Source organism: Procambarus clarkii, chromosome 30 (assembly GCF_040958095.1).
Source record: "Procambarus clarkii isolate CNS0578487 chromosome 30, FALCON_Pclarkii_2.0, whole genome shotgun sequence".
NCBI lineage: Eukaryota > Metazoa > Arthropoda > Malacostraca > Decapoda > Cambaridae > Procambarus > Procambarus clarkii.
The window spans coordinates 26,424,332-26,444,248 of NC_091179.1; the positions used below are offsets into that span (position 1 = coordinate 26,424,332).

Genomic DNA, 19,917 nt, shown 5'->3' on the forward strand with positions numbered 1-19,917 from the left:
GTGGTGCTGGTAGTGGTGGTGGTGCTGGTAGTGGTGGTGCTGGTAGTGGTGGTGGTGCTGGTAGTGGTGGTGGCGCTGGTAGTGGTGATGTTGCTGGTAGTGGTGGTGCTGGTAGTGGTGGTGGTGGTACTGGTGATGTTGCTGGTAGTGGTGGTGCTGGTAGTGGTGGTGGTGCTGGTAGTGGTGGTGCTGGTAGTGGTGGTGGTGGTAGTGGTGGTGGTGCTGGTAGTAGTGGTGGTGCTGGTAGTGGCGATGTTGCTGGTAGTGGTGGTGCTGGTAGTGGTGGTGTTGCTGGTAGTGGTGGTGGTGCTGGTAGTGGTGGTGCTGGTAGTGGTGGTGGTGGTAGTGGTGGTGGTGCTGGTAGTGGTGGTGGTGCTGGTAGTGGTGGTGGTGCTGGTAGTGGTGGTGCTGGTAGTGGTGGTGGTGCTGGTAGTGGTGGTGGTGCTGGTAGTGGTGGTGGTGCTGGTAGTGGTGGTGGTGGTAGTGGTGGTGGTGCTGGTAGTGGTGGTGGTGCTGGTAGTGGTGGTGCTGGTAGTGGTGGTGGTGGTAGTGGTGGTGGTGCTGGTAGTAGTGGTGGTGCTGGTAGTGGCGATGTTGCTGGTAGTGGTGTTGCTGGTAGTGGTGGTGTTGCTGGTAGTGGTGGTGGTGCTGGTAGTGGTGATGTTGCTGGTAGTGGTGGTGCTGGTAGTGGTGGTGGTGCTGGTAGTGGCGATGTTGCTGGTAGTGGTGGTGCTGGTAGTGGTGGTGGTGCTGGTAGTGGTGATGTTGCTGGTAGTGGTGGTGCTGGTAGTGGTGGTGCTGGTAGTGGTGATGTTGCTGGTAGTGGTGGTGGTGCTGGTAGTGGTGGTGCTGGTAGTGGTGGTGCTGGTAGTGGTGGTGGTGCTGGTAGTGGTGGTGGTGCTGGTAGTGGTGGTGCTGGTAGTGGTGGTGGTGCTGGTAGTGTTGGTGGTGTTGGTAGTGGTGGTGCTGGTAGTGGTGGTGGTGCTGGTAGTGGTGGTGCTGGTAGTGGTGGTGGTGCTGGTAGTGATGGTGCTGGTAGTGGTGGTGGTGCTGGTAGTGGTGGTGGTGCTGGTAGTGATGGTGCTGGTAGTGGCGATGTTGCTGGTAGTGGTGGTGCTGGTAGTGGTGATGTTGCTGGTAGTGGTGGTGCTGGTAGTGGCGATGTTGCTGGTAGTGGTGATGTTGCTGGTAGTGGTGGTGGTGCTGGTAGTGGTGGTGCTGGTAGTGGTGGTGCTGGTAGCGGTGGTGCTGGTAGTGGTGATGGTGCTGGTAGTGGTGGTGCTGGTAGTGGCGATGTTGCTGGTAGTGGTGTTGCTGGTAGTGGTGGTGCTGGTAGTGGTGGTGCTGGTAGTGGTGGTGCTGGTAGTGGTGGTGCTGGTAGTGGCGATGTTGCTGGTAGTGGTGGTGCTGGTAGTGGTGGTGGTGCTGGTAGTGGTGGTGCTGGTAGTGGTGGTGCTGGTAGTGGTGGTGCTGGTAGTGGTGGTGCTGGTAGTGGTGGTGGTGCTGGTAGTGGTGGTGGTGCTGGTAGTGGTGATGTTGCTGGTAGTGGTGGTGCTGGTAGTGGTGGTGCTGGTAGTGGTGGTGGTGCTGGTAGTGGTGGTGCTGGTAGTGGTGGTGGTGCTGGTAGTGGTGGTGGTGCTGGTAGTGGTGATGTTGCTGGTAGTGGTGGTGCTGGTAGTGGTGGTGCTGGTAGTGGTGGTGGTGCTGGTAGTGGTGGTGCTGGTAGTGGTGGTGCTGGTAGTGGTGGTGGTGCTGGTAGTGGTGGTGCTGGTAGTGGTGGTGGTGCTGGTAGTGGTGATGTTGCTGGTAGTGGTGGTGCTGGTAGTGGTGGTGGTGCTGGTAGTGGTGGTGCTGGTAGTGGTGGTGCTGGTAGTGGTGGTGGTGCTGGTAGTGGTGATGTTGCTGGTAGTGGTGGTGCTGGTAGTGGTGGTGCTGGTAGTGGTGGTGGTGCTGGTAGTGGTGGTGGTGCTGGTAGTGGTGGTGGTGCTGGTAGTGGTGGTGCTGGTAGTGGTGGTGCTGGTAGTGGTGGTGCTGGTAGTGGTGGTGGTGCTGGTAGTGGTGGTGGTGCTGGTAGTGATGGTGCTGGTAGTGGTGGTGCTGGTAGTGGTGGTGGTGCTGGTAGTGGTGGTGGTGCTGGTAGTGGTGGTGGTGCTGGTAGTGGTGATGTTGCTGGTAGTGTTGGTGGTGCTGGTAGTGGTGGTGGTGCTGGTAGTGTTGATGGTGCTGGTAGTGGTGGTGGTGCTGGTAGTGGTGGTGCTGGTAGTGGTGGTGCTGGTAGTGGTGGTGGTGCTGGTGGTGGTGCTGGTGGTGGTGGTGGTGCTGGTAGTGGTGGTGCTGGTAGTGGTGGTGGTGCTGGTAGTGATGGTGCTGGTAGTGGTGGTGCTGGTAGTGGTGGTGGTGCTGGTAGTGGTGGTGGTGCTGGTGGTGGTGCTGGTAGTGGTGATGTTGCTGGTAGTGTTGGTGGTGCTGGTAGTGATGGTGCTGGTAGTGTTGGTGGTGCTGGTAGTGGTGGTGGTGCTGGTAGTGGTGGTGCTGGTAGTGGTGCTAGTGATGCTGGTAGTGGTGGTGGTGCTGGTAGTGGTGGTGCTGGTAGTGGTGATGTTGCTGGTAGTGATGGTGCTGGTAGTGGTGCTGGTGATGCTGGTGGTGCTAGTGATGCTGGTAGTGTTGGTGCTTCAGGAGGCTGGGGCGGGTCTTCTCCGGCGCCGACCCCGGGGGTCTCCGGGTCCTGAGACCCTCCTCCTTCTCTTACCAACTCCCAGGTCAACACCGGAGCTGGAGCCCCTCGGGGGGCTGCTCCATGTTGCCTCCAACCTCGTTCTGACAATCATGCGACGGCGCTGGAACAAATCGTATTGGAGCTGGAACCAATCCGTATTAACCCCATTTCCACTGGAGCCTTTCTGCGCCGTGAAGAGGGGCAGGACCTGCTGCTTGGGTAACAGCTTCAGGAGACTATAGAGGCTCCATAGTCTCCTGAGACTGATGGATGCCTAATACTACTACTACTGTTGTTGCTGATGCTGGTAGTGGTGTTGTTGTTGCTGGTAGTGGTGTTGTTGTTGCTGGTAGTGGTGCTGGTAGTGGTGGTGGTGTTGCTGGTAGTGTTGTTGCTGATGCTGGTAGTGGTGTTGTTGATGCTGGTAGTGGTGCTGGTAGTGGTGTTGTTGCTGGTAGTGTTGTTGCTGATGCTGGTAGTGGTGTTGTTGCTGGTAGTGTTGTTGCTGATGCTGGTAGTGTTGTTGTTGCTGGTAGTAGTGTTGTTGTTGCTGATGCTGGTAGTGGTGTTGTTGTTGCTGGTAGTGGTGCTGGTAGTGGTGTTGTTGTTGCTGGTAGTGGTGCTGGTAGTGGTGTTGTTGTTGCTGGTAGTGTTGTTGCTGATGCTGGTAGTGGTGTTGTTGTTGCTGGTAGTGGTGTTGTTGTTGCTGGTAGTGTTGTTGCTGATGCTGGTAGTGGTGTTGTTGTTGCTGGTAGTGGTGCTGGTAGGGGTGTTGTTGTTGCTGGTAGTGTTGTTGCTGATGCTGGTAGTGGTGTTGTTGATGCTGGTAGTGGTGCTGGTAGTGGTGTTGTTGTTGCTGGTAGTGGTGCTGGTAGTGGTGTTGTTGTTGCTGGTAGTGGTGTTGTTGTTGCTGGTAGTGGTGCTGGTAGTGTTGTTGTTGTTGCTGGTAGTGTTGTTGCTGATGCTGGTAGTGGTGTTGCTGTTGCTGGTAGTGGTGTTGCTGTTGCTGGTAGTGGTGTTGCTGTAAGCATGGACAGGTAGGCACTATGCCGCTGTACACACCTGCCAAGGCAGCAGGTGCCTGGTGTAGACCTGCTCCACACCACCACACCTTGGCTACTCCTGTTGATACTAGAATGATCACAGGCCAGCACCCAGGGCCCCCTGCCAGCACCCAGGGGGCCCCTGCCAGCACCCAGGGCCCCCTGCCAGCACCCAGGGGCCCCCCTGCCAGCACCCAGGGGCCCCTGCCAGCACCCAGGGGCCCACTGCCAGCACCCAGGGGCCCCCCTGCCAGCACCCAGGGGCCCCTGCCAGCACCCAGGGGCCCCCTGCCAGCACCCAGGGGCCTCCCCTGCCTTACTTGGTCAATGGGCGTGTGGCTGTAATTGGTTTCTCAAGTTACTTCTTAAGTCTGTTGGTAAAAGCTTGATCATAGAGCATCTTAAGCAAATTGTCGGAGACAAGGCCATTGAGACACGGCCGCGCCCAGGCGGATCTATAAGGCACAGCGTACACAAGACGCTCCGCCTAAGGATTTTAAACCCTACCAAACCTAACCCAACCATCCCACCTGATCCACACCAACCATCCCAAATCTAATCCAACCAAACTCAACCAACCAGCCTTCCCCGGGCGAATCTATCACAGCCTGACCTAATAATATGCACTGTTTTGACAATCTGATAATAAGCTTTCACAAACTGTCTTGTGTACTATTTGAGTATACCCGACAATCTGCCTCAATATTAGCATCAAGTGTGTGTACTCACCTATTTGTGCTTGCGGGGGTTGAGCTTTGGCTCTTTGGTCCCGCCTCTCAACTGTCAATCAACTGGTGTACAGATTCCTGAGCCTACTGGGCTCTATCATATCTACACTTAAAACTGTGTATGGAGTCAGCCTCCACCACATCACTGCCTAATGCATTCCACTTGTTAACTACTCTGACACTGAAAATGTTCCTTCTAACGTCTCTGTGGCTCATGTGGGTACTCAGTTTCCACCTGTGTCCCCTTGTTCACGTACCACCAGTGTTGAATAGTTTATCCTTGTTTACCCGGTCGATTCCCCTGAGGATTTTGTAGATTGTGATCATGTCCCCCCTTACTCTTCTGTCTTCCAGTGTCGTGAGGTGCATTTCCCGCAGCCTTTCCTCGTAACTCATGCCTCTTAGTTCTGGGACTAGTCTAGTGGCATAGCTTTGGACTTTTTCCAGCTTCGTCTTGTGCTTGACAAGGTGCGGGGTCCATGCTGGGGCCGCATACTCCGGGACATACTGTGTGTGTGTGTGTGTGTGTGTGTGTGTGTGTGTGTGTGTGTGTGTGTGTGTGTGTGTGTGTGTGTGTGTGTACTCACCTAGTTGTGTTTGCGGGGGTTGAGCTCTGGCTCTTTGGTCCCGCCTCTCAACCGTCAATCAACAGGTGTACAGGTTCCTGAGCCTACTGGGCTCTGTCATATCTACACTTGAAACTGTGTATGGAGTCAGCCTCCACCACATCACCCCCTAATGCATTCCATTTGTCAACCACTCTGACACTAAACAAGTTCTTTCTAATATCTCTGTGTGTGTGTGTGTGTGTACTCACCTATTTGTGCCTGCAGGATCGAGCTCTTGGTCTCGGACCCGGCTTTTCTCGGTGTTGCTTGTCTGATACAATGGCTTCTGGCCTATCTAATCTAATTTCTAATCCTCCTTTCTAATCTAATTATTGTGTTTCTTAGTATGTTTCAAATTAGTTTCTTTCTAATTTCTTCCTACTCCTAATAGAGTAGTTTGGATGTTGTTGTTGTTGATGTATTAGACTCAGCGACTGGGAACAAAATTTCCATGTAGCATTTCCAAGGGAGCCGGTCGGCCGAGCGGACAGCACGCTGGACTTGTGATCCTGTGGTCCCGGGTTTGATCCCAGGCGCCGGCGAGAAACAATGGGCAGAGTTTCTTTCACCCTATGCCCCTGTTACCTAGCAGTAAAATAGGTACCTGGGAGTTAGTCAGCTGTCACGGGCTGCTTCCTGGAGGTGGAGGTCTGGTCGAGGACCGGGCCGCGGGGACACTAAAAAGCCCCGAAATCATCTCAAGATAACCTCAAGATGTAGCTCCTTATAGTGAGATCTTAAGTAGTCTCCTATTAACGACAGATTTGATACAACGGCCGGTGAGGATTTCTGAAAAAGTAGGACCTTTCAAAAGATATTTCCTCAAATGTTATGGAAAAGTTGTGGTTAAAATTTTCATGCAAATCTGTAAAGCCGTTCAGGCGCTGAAGCGATAGGAAAAAACTCTTAAAAGATAATTCCATAAATACTCAAAGCATATTCAATACTACTCGAAGTTTGTGGTTTTAATGTATCAAAATGAGTGTCTTTAAACACTGTATTCGTGTTTATTTTACAACACGAAATATTGTATTAGTGTTGTAAATTGTGTTTATTAAAAAAAAAAATTATTTACATTAGATTTTGGCGCAAAGTTCCAGAGGCCAGATTCACGAAGCAGTTACGCAAGCACTTACGAACCTGCACATCTTTTCTCAATCTTTAGCGGCTTTGTTTACAATTATTAAACAGTTAATGAGCTCCGAGGCACCAGGAGGCTGTTTATAACAATAACAACAGTTGATTGGCAAGTTTTCATGCTTGTAAACTGTTTAATAAATGTAACCAAAGCCGTCAAAGATTGAGGAAAGATGTACACGTTCGTAAGTGCTTCGTGAATCTGTCCCCTGAACACTAGACTTTTACTGAGTAAAGTTGAATTCTTGAACAACCAGGCTGTTATTGTGGTTATCGAGAGAGACCGAGAAGGACAGATCGAGAGACAGATTGAGAAAGAGAGAGAAGAAGAGGGGGAAGGGGGGGGGGAAGGTGTCACCTGAAAACCCATCGATCAGTCTGGAGCTCATTTCCTAACTACCGTTAAAGGCGTGAATACGAGCCTCGTTAACGGCCTGCCGAGCAGCCTATCAGCGAGGCGACGGCAGACCTTATAGGGACCCGGGCAGCAGACAGTAATAACACACGTTAGTGCCAAAGCTGCACAACACTTATAATCAAATGAGAGAAGAGGCCATCAAGCAGACTGTGTGATTAGCCGGAGTGTCTGCTGGGGCCGGCTGCTGGGGCCGGCTGCTGGGGCCGGCTGCTGGGGCTGGCTGCTGGGGCTGGCTGCTGGGGCCTGCTGCTGGGGCCTGCTGCTGGGGCCGGCTGCTGGGGCCGGCTGCTGGGGCCGGCTGCTGGGGCCGCCCGGGGTGACTCCGCGCCACCGTAGATACGGATACAGATACACGGATAGCGAGCCAGAGAAAGGGGGGGATAGAGAGGGGGAGGGATAGCGAGAGAGAGGGGGGATAACGAGGGGTGGAGGGGGGATAGCGAGGGGTGGAGGGGGGATAGCGAGGGGTGGAGGGGGGATAGCGAGGGGGAGGGGGATAGCGAGGGGAGGGGGGATAGCGAGGGGGAGGGGGATAGCGAGGGGGAGGGGGATAGCAGGGGGAGGGGGATAGCGAGGAGGGAGGGGGGATAGCGAGAGGGTGGGGGGATAGCGAGGGGGAGGGGCATAGCGAGGGGGAGGGGGATAGCGAGAGGGAGGGGGGATAGCGAGGGGGAGGGGGATAGCGAGAGGGAGGGGGATAGCGAGAGGGAGGGGGATAGCGAGGGGGAGGGGGATAGCGAGGGGGAGGGGGATAGCGAGAGGGAGGGGGATAGCGAGAGGGGAGGGGGGGATAGCGAGGGGGAGGGGGATAGCGAGAGGGAGGGGGATAGCGAGGGGGAGGGGGATAGCGAGGGGGGAGGGGGATAGCGAGGGGGAGGGGGATAGCGAGGGGGAGGGGGATAGCGAGAGGGAGGGGGATAGCGAGAGGGAGGGGGATAGCGAGGTGGAGGGGGATAGCGAGGGGAGGGGAGGATAGAGAGGGGGAGGGGGATAGCGAGGGGGAGGGGGATAGCAGGGGGAGGGGGATAGCGAGGGGAGGGGGGATAGCGAGGGGGGAGGGGGATAGCGAGGGGGAGGGGGGATAGCGAGGGGGAGGGGAGGATAGCGAGAGAGAGGATATCGAGAGGGAGAGAGAGGACAGAGAGGCAATAACCCATACCATGTAGGGGTTACTCATGCGCGCTTGACAGCTGAGTGGACAGCGCTTCGGATTCGTAGTCCTGAGGTTCGATCCCCGGTGGAGGCGGAGACACATAGCCAAAATGTTTCTTTCACCCTGATGCCCCAGTTACCTAGCATACTTAAACAGGTACCTGGGAGTTAGACAGCTGCTACGGGCTGCTTCCTGGGGATGGATAACAAAAAGGAGGCCTAGTCGAGGACCGGGCCGCGGGGACGCTAAGCCCCGAAATCATCTCAAGATAATCTTAAGATGTATCGGTATTTGACTCAAATGTTGTGGACCCGCAGGTCCTGTGTGTTGCAACACCACTCACCTGGTACAGGTCCCAGCAACACCACTCACCTGGTACAGGTCCCAGCAACACCACTCACCTGGTACAGGTCCCAGCAACACCACTCACCTGGTACAGGTCCCAGCAACACCACTCACCTGGTACAGGTCCCAGCAACACCACTCACCTGGTACAGGTCCCAGCAACACCACTCACCTGGTACAGGTCCCAGCAACACCACTCACCTGGTACAGGTCCCAGCAACACCACTCACCTGGTACAGGTCCCAGCAACACCACTCACCTGGTACAGGTCCCAGCAACACCACTCACCTGGTACAGGTCCCAGCAACACAACTCACCTGGTGCAGGTCCCAGCAACACCACTCACCTGGTACAGGTCCCAGCAACACAACTCACCTGGTGCAGGTCCCAGCAACACCACTCACCTGGTACAGGTCCCAGCAACACCACTCACCTGGTACAGGTCCCAGCAACACCACTCACCTGGTACAGGTCCCAGCAACACCACTCACCTGGTACAGGTCCCAGCAACACCACTCACCTGGTACAGGTCCCAGCAACACCACTCACCTGGTACAGGTCCCAGCAACACCACTCACCTGGTACAGGTCCCAGCAACACCACTCACCTGGTACAGGTCCCAGCAACACCACTCACCTGGTACAGGTCCCAGCAACACCACTCACCTGGTACAGGTCCCAGCAACACCACTCACCTGGTACAGGTCCCAGCAACACCACTCACCTGGTACAGGTCCCAGCAACACCACTCACCTGGTACAGGTCCCAGCAACACCACTCACCTGGTACAGGTCCCAGCAACACCACTCACCTGGTACAGGTCCCAGCAACACCACTCACCTGGTACAGGTCCCAGCAACACCACTCACCTGGTACAGGTCCCAGCAACACCACTCACCTGGTACAGGTCCCAGCAACACCTATCACCTGGTGCAGGTCCCAGCAACACCACTCACCTGGTACAGGTCCCAGCAACACCACTCACCTGGTACAGGTCCCAGCAACACCACTCACCTGGTACAGGTCCCAGCAACACCACTCACCTGGTACAGGTCCCAGCAACACCACTCACCTGGTACAGGTCCCAGCAACACCACTCACCTGGTACAGGTCCCAGCAACACCACTCACCTGGTGCAGGTCCCAGCAACACCACTCACCTGGTACAGGTCCCAGCAACACCACTCACCTGGTACAGGTCCCAGCAACACCACTCACCTGGTACAGGTCCCAGCAACACCACTCACCTGGTACAGGTCCCAGCAACACCACTCACCTGGTACAGGTCCCAGCAACACCACTCACCTGGTACAGGTCCCAGCAACACCACTCACCTGGTACAGGTCCCAGCAACACCACTCACCTGGTGCAGGTCCCAGCAACACCACTCACCTGGTACAGGTCCCAGCAACACCACTCACCTGGTACAGGTCCCAGCAACACCACTCACCTGGTACAGGTCCCAGCAACACCACTCACCTGGTGCAGGTCCCAGCAACACCACTCACCTGGTGCAGGTCCCAGCAACACCACTCACCTGGTACAGGTCCCAGCAACACCACTCACCTGGTACAGGTCCCAGCAACACCACTCACCTGGTACAGGTCCCAGCAACACCACTCACCTGGTACAGGTCCCAGCAACACCACTCACCTGGTACAGGTCCCAGCAACACCACTCACCTGGTGCAGGTCCCAGCAACACCACTCACCTGGTGCAGGTCCCAGCAACACCACTCACCTGGTGCAGGTCCCAGCAACACCACTCACCTGGTGCAGGTCCCACATGGGACCTGCACATGGCGTACCTGGTTCCTTAACCACTCGACCACCGTGACTGTTCAAAAGATATTGGTAGTCAAGGCTATTTTCCCATCATCCCGACAGCACTTGGTGATAACAGATCTTCTGACTAACCCTTTTAGTTATGAACTTACAGTTCATAACTTAAGGAAATTTAATACATGATACATTAATACAAGTCAAATACATGAAGATATGTTTTTGTATATATATATATGTATACCCTGAAGATGATGTATATGTATATCTAAAGATGTATTATTAAATACGAAAGTACTTAAGGAAATTCCTGTTTCAATCCTTCGTGGTCTGACACTGTCATATATTACATTATATATTTCTAAGCACCAATTAAGAATGTTAAGATGTAAAGGTTAAGCACCTAAACAGCAGCCAATTGTTACAATGTGTTAACCATGTGTCTGTACTTGACAATAAACTATTGATCAAATTTCCATTCCAGCTCCTGAGATCATCCTGTACGAGCCTATCACGACCAAGACGGACATGTGGTGAGTCTGTCACTCCTCTACCTGTACCTACCATGTACTAACACCTCCCTGGTACTATCATACTCTCCTGGTGTGTGTACTACCACACTCTCCTGGTGTGTGTACTACCATACTCTCCTGGTGTGTACTACCATACTCTCCTGGTGTGTACTACCATACTCTCCTGGTGTGTACTACCACACTCTCCTGGTGTGTGGTACCATACTGTCTTGGTGGTACTACCATACTGTCTTGGTGTGTGTACTACCATACTCTCCTGGTGTGTGTACTACCATACTCTCCTGGTGTGTACTACCACACTCTCCTGGTGTGTGGTACCATACTGTCTTGGTGGTACTACCATACTGTCTTGGTGTGTGTACTACCACACTCTCCTGGTGTGTGGTACCATACTGTCTTGGTGGTACTACCATACTGTCTTGGTGTGTGTACTACCATACTCTCCTGGTGTGTGTACTACCACACTCTCCTGGTGTGTGTACTACCATACTCTCCTGGTGTGTGTACTACCATACTCTCCTGGTGTGTGTACTACCATACTCTCCTGGTGTGTGTACTACCATACTCTCCTGGTGTGTGAACTACCATACTCTCCTGGTGTGTGTACTACCATACTCTCCTGGTGTGTGTACTACCATACTCTCCTGGTGTGTGTACTACCATACTCTCCTGGTGTGTGTACTACCATACTCTCCTGGTGTGTGAACTACCATACTCTCCTGGTGTGTACTACCATACTAAGTGTCCTGGGGTGTGAACTACCATACTGTCCTGGTGTGTGTACTACCATACTGTCCTGGGGTGTGTACTACCACACTAAGTGTCCTGGTGTGTGTACTACCATACTGTCCTGGTGTGTGTACTACCACACTAAGTGTCCTGGTGTGTGTACTACCATACTGTCCTGGTGTGTGTACTACCATACTCTCCTGGTGTGTACTACCATACTCTCCTGGTGTGTGTACTACCATACTCTCCTAGTGTGTACTACCATACTCACCTGGTGTGTACTACCATACTCTCCTGGTGTGTGTACTACCATACTCTCCTGGTGTGTACTACCATACTCTCCTGGTGTGTACTACCATACTCTCCTGGTGTGTGTACTACCATACTCTCCTGGTGGTACTACCATACTCTCCTGGTGGTACTACCATACTCTCCTGGTGTGTACTACCATACTCTCCTGGTGGTACTACCATACTCTCCTGGCGTGTGGTACCATACTGTCTTGGTGTGTGTAGTACCATACTCTCCTGGTGTGTACTACCATACTCTCCTGGTGTGTGTACTACCATACTCTCCTGGTGTGTGTACTACCATACTCTCCTGGTGTGTACTACCACACTCTCCTGGTGTGTGTACTACCATACTCTCCTGGTGTGTGTACTACCATACTCTCCTGGTGTGTGTACTACCATACTCTCCTGGTGTGTGTACTACCATACTCTCCTGGTGTGTACTACCACACTCTCCTGCTGTGTGTACTACCATACTCTCCTGGTGTGTGTACTACCACACTCTCCTGGTGTGTGTACTACCATACTCTCCTGGTGTGTGTACTACCACACTCTCCTGGTGTGTGTACTACCACACTCTCCTGGTGTGTGTACTACCATACTCTCCTGGTGTGTGTACTACCATACTCTCCTGGTGTGTGTACTACCATACTCTCCTGGTGTGTGTACTACCATACTCTCCTGGTGTGTGTACTACCACACTCTCCTGGTGTGTGTACTACCATACTCTCCTGGTGTGTGTACTACCATACTCTCCTGGTGTGTGTACTACCATACTCTCCTGGTGTGTGTACTACCACACTCTCCTGCTGTGTGTACTACCACACTCTCCTGGTGTGTGTACTACCATACTCTCCTGGTGTGTGTACTACCACACTCTCCTGGTGTGTGTACTACCATACTCTCCTGGTGTGTGTACTACCATACTCTCCTGGTGTGTGTACTACCACACTCTCCTGGTGTGTGTACTACCATACTCTCCTGGTGTGTGTACTACCACACTCTCCTGGTGTGTGTACTACCATACTCTCCTGGTGTGTGTACTACCATACTCTCCTGGTGTGTGTACTACCATACTCTCCTGGTGTGTGTACTACCATACTCTCCTGGTGTGTACTACCACACTCTCCTGGTGTATGTACTACCATACTCTCCTGGTGTGTGTACTACCATACTCTCCTGGTGTGTGTACTACCATACTCTCCTGGTGTGTGTACTACCATACTCTCCTGGTGTGTACTACCATACTCTCCTGGTGTGTGTACTACCATACTCTCCTGGTGTGTGTACTACCATACTCTCCTGGTGTGTGTACTACCATACTCTCCTGGTGTGTGTACTACCATACTCTCCTGGTGTGTACTACCATACTCTCCTGGTGTGTGTACTACCATACTCTCCTGGTGTGTGTACTACCATACTCTCCTGGTGTGTGTACTACCACACTCTCCTGGTGTGTGTACTACCATATTCTCCTGGTGTGTGTACTACCATACTCTCCTGGTGTGTGTACTACCACACTCTCCTGGTGTGTGTACTACCATATTCTCCTGGTGTGTGTACTACCATACTAAGATAACCATTTGTGGGCATTTACTATTTTTATCTGCAGAATCGAGCTCTAAGCTCTTGCTCCCCGCCTTTCTAGCCAGATTTTTTTCTCTATTATGTCTACTACATATATTTCTCTTACACACACACACACGCACACACACACGCACGCACACACACACACACACACACACACACACACACACACACACAAACACACACACGCACACACACACACTGAGCTACGAGGAGAGACTACGGGAATTAAACCTCACTTCGCTGGAAGACAGAAGAGTTAGGGGGGACATGATCACCACATTCAAGATTCTGAAGGGGATTGATAGGGTAGATAAAGACAGTCTATTTAACACAAGGGGAACACGCACAACGGGACACAGGTGGAAACTGAGTGCCCAAATGAGCCACAGAGATATTAGAAAGAACTTTTTTAGTGTCAGAGTGGTTGACAAATGGAATGCATTAGGGGGTGATGTGGTGGAGGCTGACTCCATACACAGTTTCAAGTGTAGATATGACAGAGCCCGATAGGCTCAGGAATCTGTACACCTGTTGATTGACGGTTGAGAGGCGGGACCAAAGAGCCAGAGCTCAACCCCCGCAAACACAACTAGGTGAGTACACACACACGCACACGCTCACGCGCACACACACACTCACACACACACACACACACACACACACACACACACACACACACACACACACACACACACACACACACACACACACACACGTCACCAGGAAGCAACCCGTAGCAGCTGTCTAACTGCCAGGTACCTATTTACTGCTAGATGAACAGGCACATCAGGGCGAAAGAAAGTCTGCCCATTTGTTTCTGCCTCTGCTGGTGACCGAATCCGGGCCCCTAGGACTACGACCCCAGAGCGCTGTCCACTAAGCCGCGAGGCCCCCTAACTGTGTTTGTGCGCGCGTGCGTTCGTGTGTACTCACCTATTTGTGCTTGCAGGATCGAGCATTGACTCTTGGATCCCGCCTTTCTAGCCATCGGTTGTTTACAGCAATGACTCCTGTCCCATTTCCCTATCATACTTGGTTATAAAATTATGAATAGTATTTGCTTCCACAACCTGTTCCTGAAGTGCATTCCATTTTCCCACTACTCTCACGCTAAAAGAAAACTTCCTAACATCTCTGTGACTCATCTGAGTTTCCAGTTTCCATCCATGTCCCCTCGTTCTGTTACTATTCCGTATGAACATTTCGTCTATGTCCACTCTGTCAATCCCTCTAAGTATTTTATACGTTCCTATCATATCCCCCCTCTCCCTTCTTTTTTCTAGTGTTGTAAGGCACAGTTCCTTTAGGCGCTCCTCATACCCTATCCATCGTAACTCTGGGACGAGTCTTGTTGCAAACTTCTGAACCTTTTCCAGTTTCCTTATGTGTTTCTTCAGGTGGGGGCTCCATGATGGCGAGGCATACTCTAAGACTGGTCTCACGTAGGCAGTGTAAAGCGCCCTAAATGCCTCCTTACTTAGGTTTCTGAATGATGTTCTAACTTTTGCCAGTGTAGAGTACGCTACTGTCGTTATCCTATTTATATGTGCCTCAGGAGTTAGATTAGGTGTTACGTCCACACCCAGGTCTCTTTCTCGAGTCGTCACAGGTAGGCAGTTCCCCTTCACTGTGTACTGTCCCTTTGGTCTCCTGTCACCCAATCCCATTTCCATAACTTTACATTTGCTGGTGTTGAACTCCAGTAGCCATTTCTCTGACCATCTCTGCAACCTGTGCAAGTCCTCTTGGAGGATCCTACAATCCTCATCTGTCACAACTCTTCTCATCAACTTTGCGTCATCCGTGAACATCGACATGTAGGACTCTACTCCTGTAAACATGTCATTAACGTATATTAGAAATAGGATTGGTCCCAGCACCAATCCTTGAGGTACTCCACTCGTTACTGTTCGCCTGTCCGACTTCTCGCCCCTTACCATTACCCTCTGGCTCCTTCCTGTTAGGTAGTTCTTCACCCATGCTAGGGCCTTTCCGCTTACTCCTGCCTGCCTCTCAAGTTTGTATAGCAGTCTCATGTGCGGTACTGTATCAAACGCCTTTTGGCAGGTCCGCGGTTGTTCAACGTCCTCCCAGCAAGCATAAGAAATATTGCCGGAACAACCGTGGACATTTTCAAGAGGAAACTAGATTTATTCCTCCAAGGAGTGCCGGACCAACCGGGCTGTGGTGGGTATGTGGGCCTGCGGGCCGCTCCAAGCAACAGCCTGGTGAACCAAACTCTCACATACCAAGCCTGGCCTCGGGCCGGGCTTGGGGAGTAGAAGAACTCCCAGAACCCCATCAACCAGGTATATGTGGGCCTGCGGGCAGCTCCAAGCAACAGCCTAGTGGACCAAACTCTCACATACCAAGCCTGGCCTCGGGCCGGGCTTGGGGAGTAGAAGAACTCCCAGAACCCCATCAACCAGGTATCAACCAGGTAACCAGGCAGTCCAGAAATATGCAGTCTGCCCAACCTTCTCTGTCCTGTCTTATCCTCGTTATTTTATCATAGAATTCCAACAGGTTTGTTAGGCACGATTTCCCTTTCCAGAACCCATGTTGGGGCTTGTTTACAAACCTAACGTTCTCCAGGTGTGCAACCAGTCGTAGCCTAATTGTTCTTTCAAGTATTTTACAGGGGATGCTTGTCAGTGATACAGGTCTATAGTTATGTGCCTCCTCCCTATCACCTTTCTTGAAAATTGGTACAACATTTGCCCTCTTCCAGCAACTGAGCAATTCTCCCGACATAAGTGATTCATTAAAGATCCTTGCCAGAGGCACGCTGAGGGCCTGCGCTGCCTCTTTTAGTATCCACGGTGATACTTTGTCTGGTCCAACAGCTTTATTTGCATCTAGAGTTGTCAACTGTTTCATTACCTCCCCTGCTGTCACCTCTATATCTGATAGTCTTCCATCTAGGGTAATCTCTTCTATCAATGGGAGCTGCTCAGGCTCGGTTGTGAACACTCCATGGAAACTGGCATTCAGTGCCTCGCAGATTTCCTTGTCACTTTCAGTATATGCCCCCTCTGTCTTCCTTAGTCTTGTCACTTGGTCGTTTACCGAGTGACAGCGAGACACTCGGTGTCGAGTGTGTGTGTGTGTTTGTGTGTACTCACCTAGTTGTGCTTGCGGGGGTTGAGCTCTGGCTCTTTGGTCCCGCCTCTCAACTGTCAATCAACTGGTGTACAGATTCCTGAGCCTACTGGGCTCTATCATATCTACACTTGAAACTGTGTATGGAGTCAGCCTCCACCACATCACTGCCTAATGCATTCCATTTATTAACTACACTGACACTGAAAAAGTTCCTTCTAACGTCTCTGTGGCTCATGTGGGTACTCAGTTTCCACCTGTGTCCCCTTGCTCGCGTCCCACCAGTGTTGAATAGTTTATTCTTGTCTACCCTGTCAATTCCCCCGAGGATTTTGTAGGTTGTGATCATGTCTCCCCTTACTCTTCTGTCTTCCAGTGTCGTAAGGTGCATTTCCCGCAGCCTTTCCTCATAACTCTTAGTTGGAACGATGTTGGTCTGGTGTGTTACACAGTCCAGTGTTGGCACCCCCACCACAAGGATTGAAAAGGGTTGAGGGGGGGGGGGGAGCCTCTATTAAACACATACAAAGGCCTCCTGACGAAAGACAATAACATCAGTATTGTGGCAACACACACACACACACACACACACACACACACACACACACACACACACACACACACACACATGCTAAAATGCGGACGATGCTAAAATTATGAGAAGGATTAAAACAGAAGAGGACTGTTTGAGGCTTCAAGAAGACCTAGACAAGCTGAAGGAATGGTCGAACAAATGGTTGTTAGAGTTTAACCCAACCAAATGTAATGTAATGAAGATAGGTGTAGGGAGCAGGAGGCCAGATACAAGGTATCATCTGGGAGAGGAAATTCTTCAGGAGTCAGAGAAGGAAAAAGACTTGGGGGTTGATATCACGCCAGACCTGTCTCCTGCAGCACATATCAAGCGGATAACATCAGCGGCATATGCCAGGCTGGCCAACATACGAACGGCATTCAGAAACTTGTGTAAAGAATCATTCAGAACTTTGTATACCACATATGTCAGGCCAATCCTGGAGTATGCAGCCCCAGCATGGAGTCCATATCTAGTCAAGGATAAGACTAAACTGGAAAAGGTTCAAAGGTTTGCCACCAGACTAGTACCCGAGCTGAGAGGTATGAGCTACGAGGAGAGACTACGGGAATTAAACCTCACTTCGCTGGAAGACAGAAGAGTTAGGGGGGACATGATCACCACATTCAAGATTCTGAAGGGGATTGATAGGGTAGATAAAGACAGTCTATTTAACACAAGGGGAACACGCACAAGGGGACACAGGTGGAAACTGAGTGCCCAAATGAGCCACAGAGATATTAGAAAGAACTTTTTTAGTGTCAGAGTGGTTGACAAATGGAATGCATTAGGGGGTGATGTGGTGGAGGCTGACTCCATACACAGTTTCAAGTGTAGATATGACAGAGCCCGATAGGCTCAGGAATCTGTACACCTGTTGATTGACGGTTGAGAGGCGGGACCAAAGAGCCAGAGCTCAACCCCCGCAAACACAACAACTAGGTGAGTACACACACACACACACACCACCTTCTCTTCTCTCTTGTAACCGAGTTTGTAGACGACGCTGGCATACACAAACACCTTCCCATACACACACCAGTACACACAGCTTTCCCTCCCCCCCCCCCCCTCCACACACACAACAGAAAGCAGATTGTTTAAATAACCAAGTGTTTTCGCTAAGCAACATGGTAAGATAATCTGCGATGAAAACTCTCTAAGCTTAAAAAAATGTTGTGAGTTTTTAGGACAAAGATTTGTCAGTGAGGAGAGAGGCGGTAACCCGAGCCCAGCGTCGCGTTACACAGCAGAGAAGCTGAGCAGACAGACACACTAACATCGTGCAGACGACGAGTCACAATAACCTGGCTCAAATATGTTGACCAGACCACTCACACTAGAAAGTTAAGGGACGACGACGTTTCGGTCCGTCCTGGACCATTCTCACACTCGACTTGAGAATGGTCCAGGACGGACCGAAACGTCGTCGTCCCTTCACTTTCTAGTGTGTGGTCTGGTCAACAGTAACATCGTATCACCATAAATTATGAAGGAAGCTGGACAGGTAATTAATGCACCTGGAGTGTTGACCTTTAATTAACGGGTCACTGGCGACCGGTAAACTGCCAACAGTTGTAGAGTGGCTAACATATAATGCTCAGAGAGAGAGAGAGGGGACCAAGCAGGATATATTGCATGGCTCACAAGTGCTACTAGTATTCACCTAGTTGTGTTTGCAGGGTTTGAGCTCTGCTCTTTCGGCCCGCCTCTCAACTGTCAATCAACTGTTTACTAACTACACTAACTACTTTTTTTTTTTTCACACCCCACCCACACGCTGATGCACACAAGTGCTACTGATGCCCTGTGCCATGCACAATGCTCATGACGGGAGCTTTATCATCACCAACTTGGCTTTAACGAAGGGAAAGTGAAACCTAAATTACCTACACGAGTTCTATCATAAACTCCTGACAACCTCGTTGGGGCAGAGTGGGACAGGTAGACTACCTTGTTCAACACTTCAATAAACTCTCTTGAAACCATTTACCTCAGAAGACTACTGTTTATACTTGAGAGACAGCTGGGAGAAACCAGAAACCAGTTTCGGGCTCACCTTGCCCGAAACGCTGTGTGTATTAATGGTTTTAGGTAGTGTATGTATTAACTCCATCTATACAGCCAACATTATGTTTGTAACTCATCATCTGTGTATGTACTTTTACCTGAATTAAATTTGAACTGAATTGAATTAAGAAAGAACACCGAGATGTCGAGAGTACCTAACAGATAAGAGACAGAGTCACAGTGAGGTGCTGGTGGGGGGGGGAGGGAGGGGGGGGGGATAATATTGGAGCTGACAGTAAGTAGTAGTGTGTCTGAAGGACCTGTCCTGCGGCCCGTAATGTTCCTAATCTGTCAGTTACCAAATCCTGGATTAGAGTCCATCATGGCGGTGTTCGCAGATGACGTGAACATAACGAGGCGTGTAGAGAGGAGAGGAACAGAACACTCCAAGATGGCCTTAATATATTTGGTTAAGGACCCAGAGGCATAAAGGTCTCCAATTCCTGAGGTTACCTTTGTCATCACTTCTCTGTACACGTTGAAGTGAATTAAGGTTCCTTACATAATGCGAAGACCAAAACCGTGGTGTATAACCTATACGGGGCCCAACAAGAGTTACAATATAACTGAAGAATAACATTATCGGTCTCAGTGATGACACTTCTGGAAATAAATCCCAGTATCCTATTCGCTTGATTCCGGACATTTTTGGATTTGTTGACCAGACCACATACTAGAAGGTGAAGGGACGACGATGTTTCGATCCGTCCTGGACCATTCTCAACTCATCACAATCGACTTGAGAATGGTCCAGGACGGACCGAAACGTCGTCGTCCCTTCACCTTCTAGTGTGTGGTCTGGTCAACATACTTCAGCCACGTTATTGTGACTCATCATCTGCCCCCCCCCCTCCCGTGGCAAATATTATGTCCCCTGAGGGACTTGTTGAACTTTAATGATCCTATGTAGTTTAGCAACCCGTTCTCGCACTTTCTTACAGTCAATATTGACTTATTATATACGTGCATATGTGACATACTAAACATACTAGTTTACCTTGAAAAGCTTCATAGAAAACACCGACCTTACCTAACCTTCTTAGTATGTTAAGATAAGCATCTTATTGCTTCGTAATTACAATTATTACTTAACCTATTA

The 19,917-nt window shown here is 51.1% G+C and overlaps 1 protein-coding gene across 3 annotated transcripts in view; it reads left to right on the plus strand.

The window, feature by feature from the left end:
* Positions 1 to 19,917, plus strand: part of LOC123765541 (uncharacterized) — a 347,439-nt gene that overhangs the window by 316,234 nt on the left and 11,288 nt on the right. For all 3 annotated transcript variants that reach the window (XR_011230044.1, XR_011230045.1, XM_045754194.2), the window contains exon 5: positions 10,415 to 10,463. Coding sequence is in view for 1 of the 3 variants with exons in the window: in XM_045754194.2 (XP_045610150.2) it covers positions 10,415 to 10,463 (49 nt within the window). In the remaining 2 variants the exon portion in view is untranslated. The remainder of the gene's footprint in view (positions 1 to 10,414; positions 10,464 to 19,917) is intronic.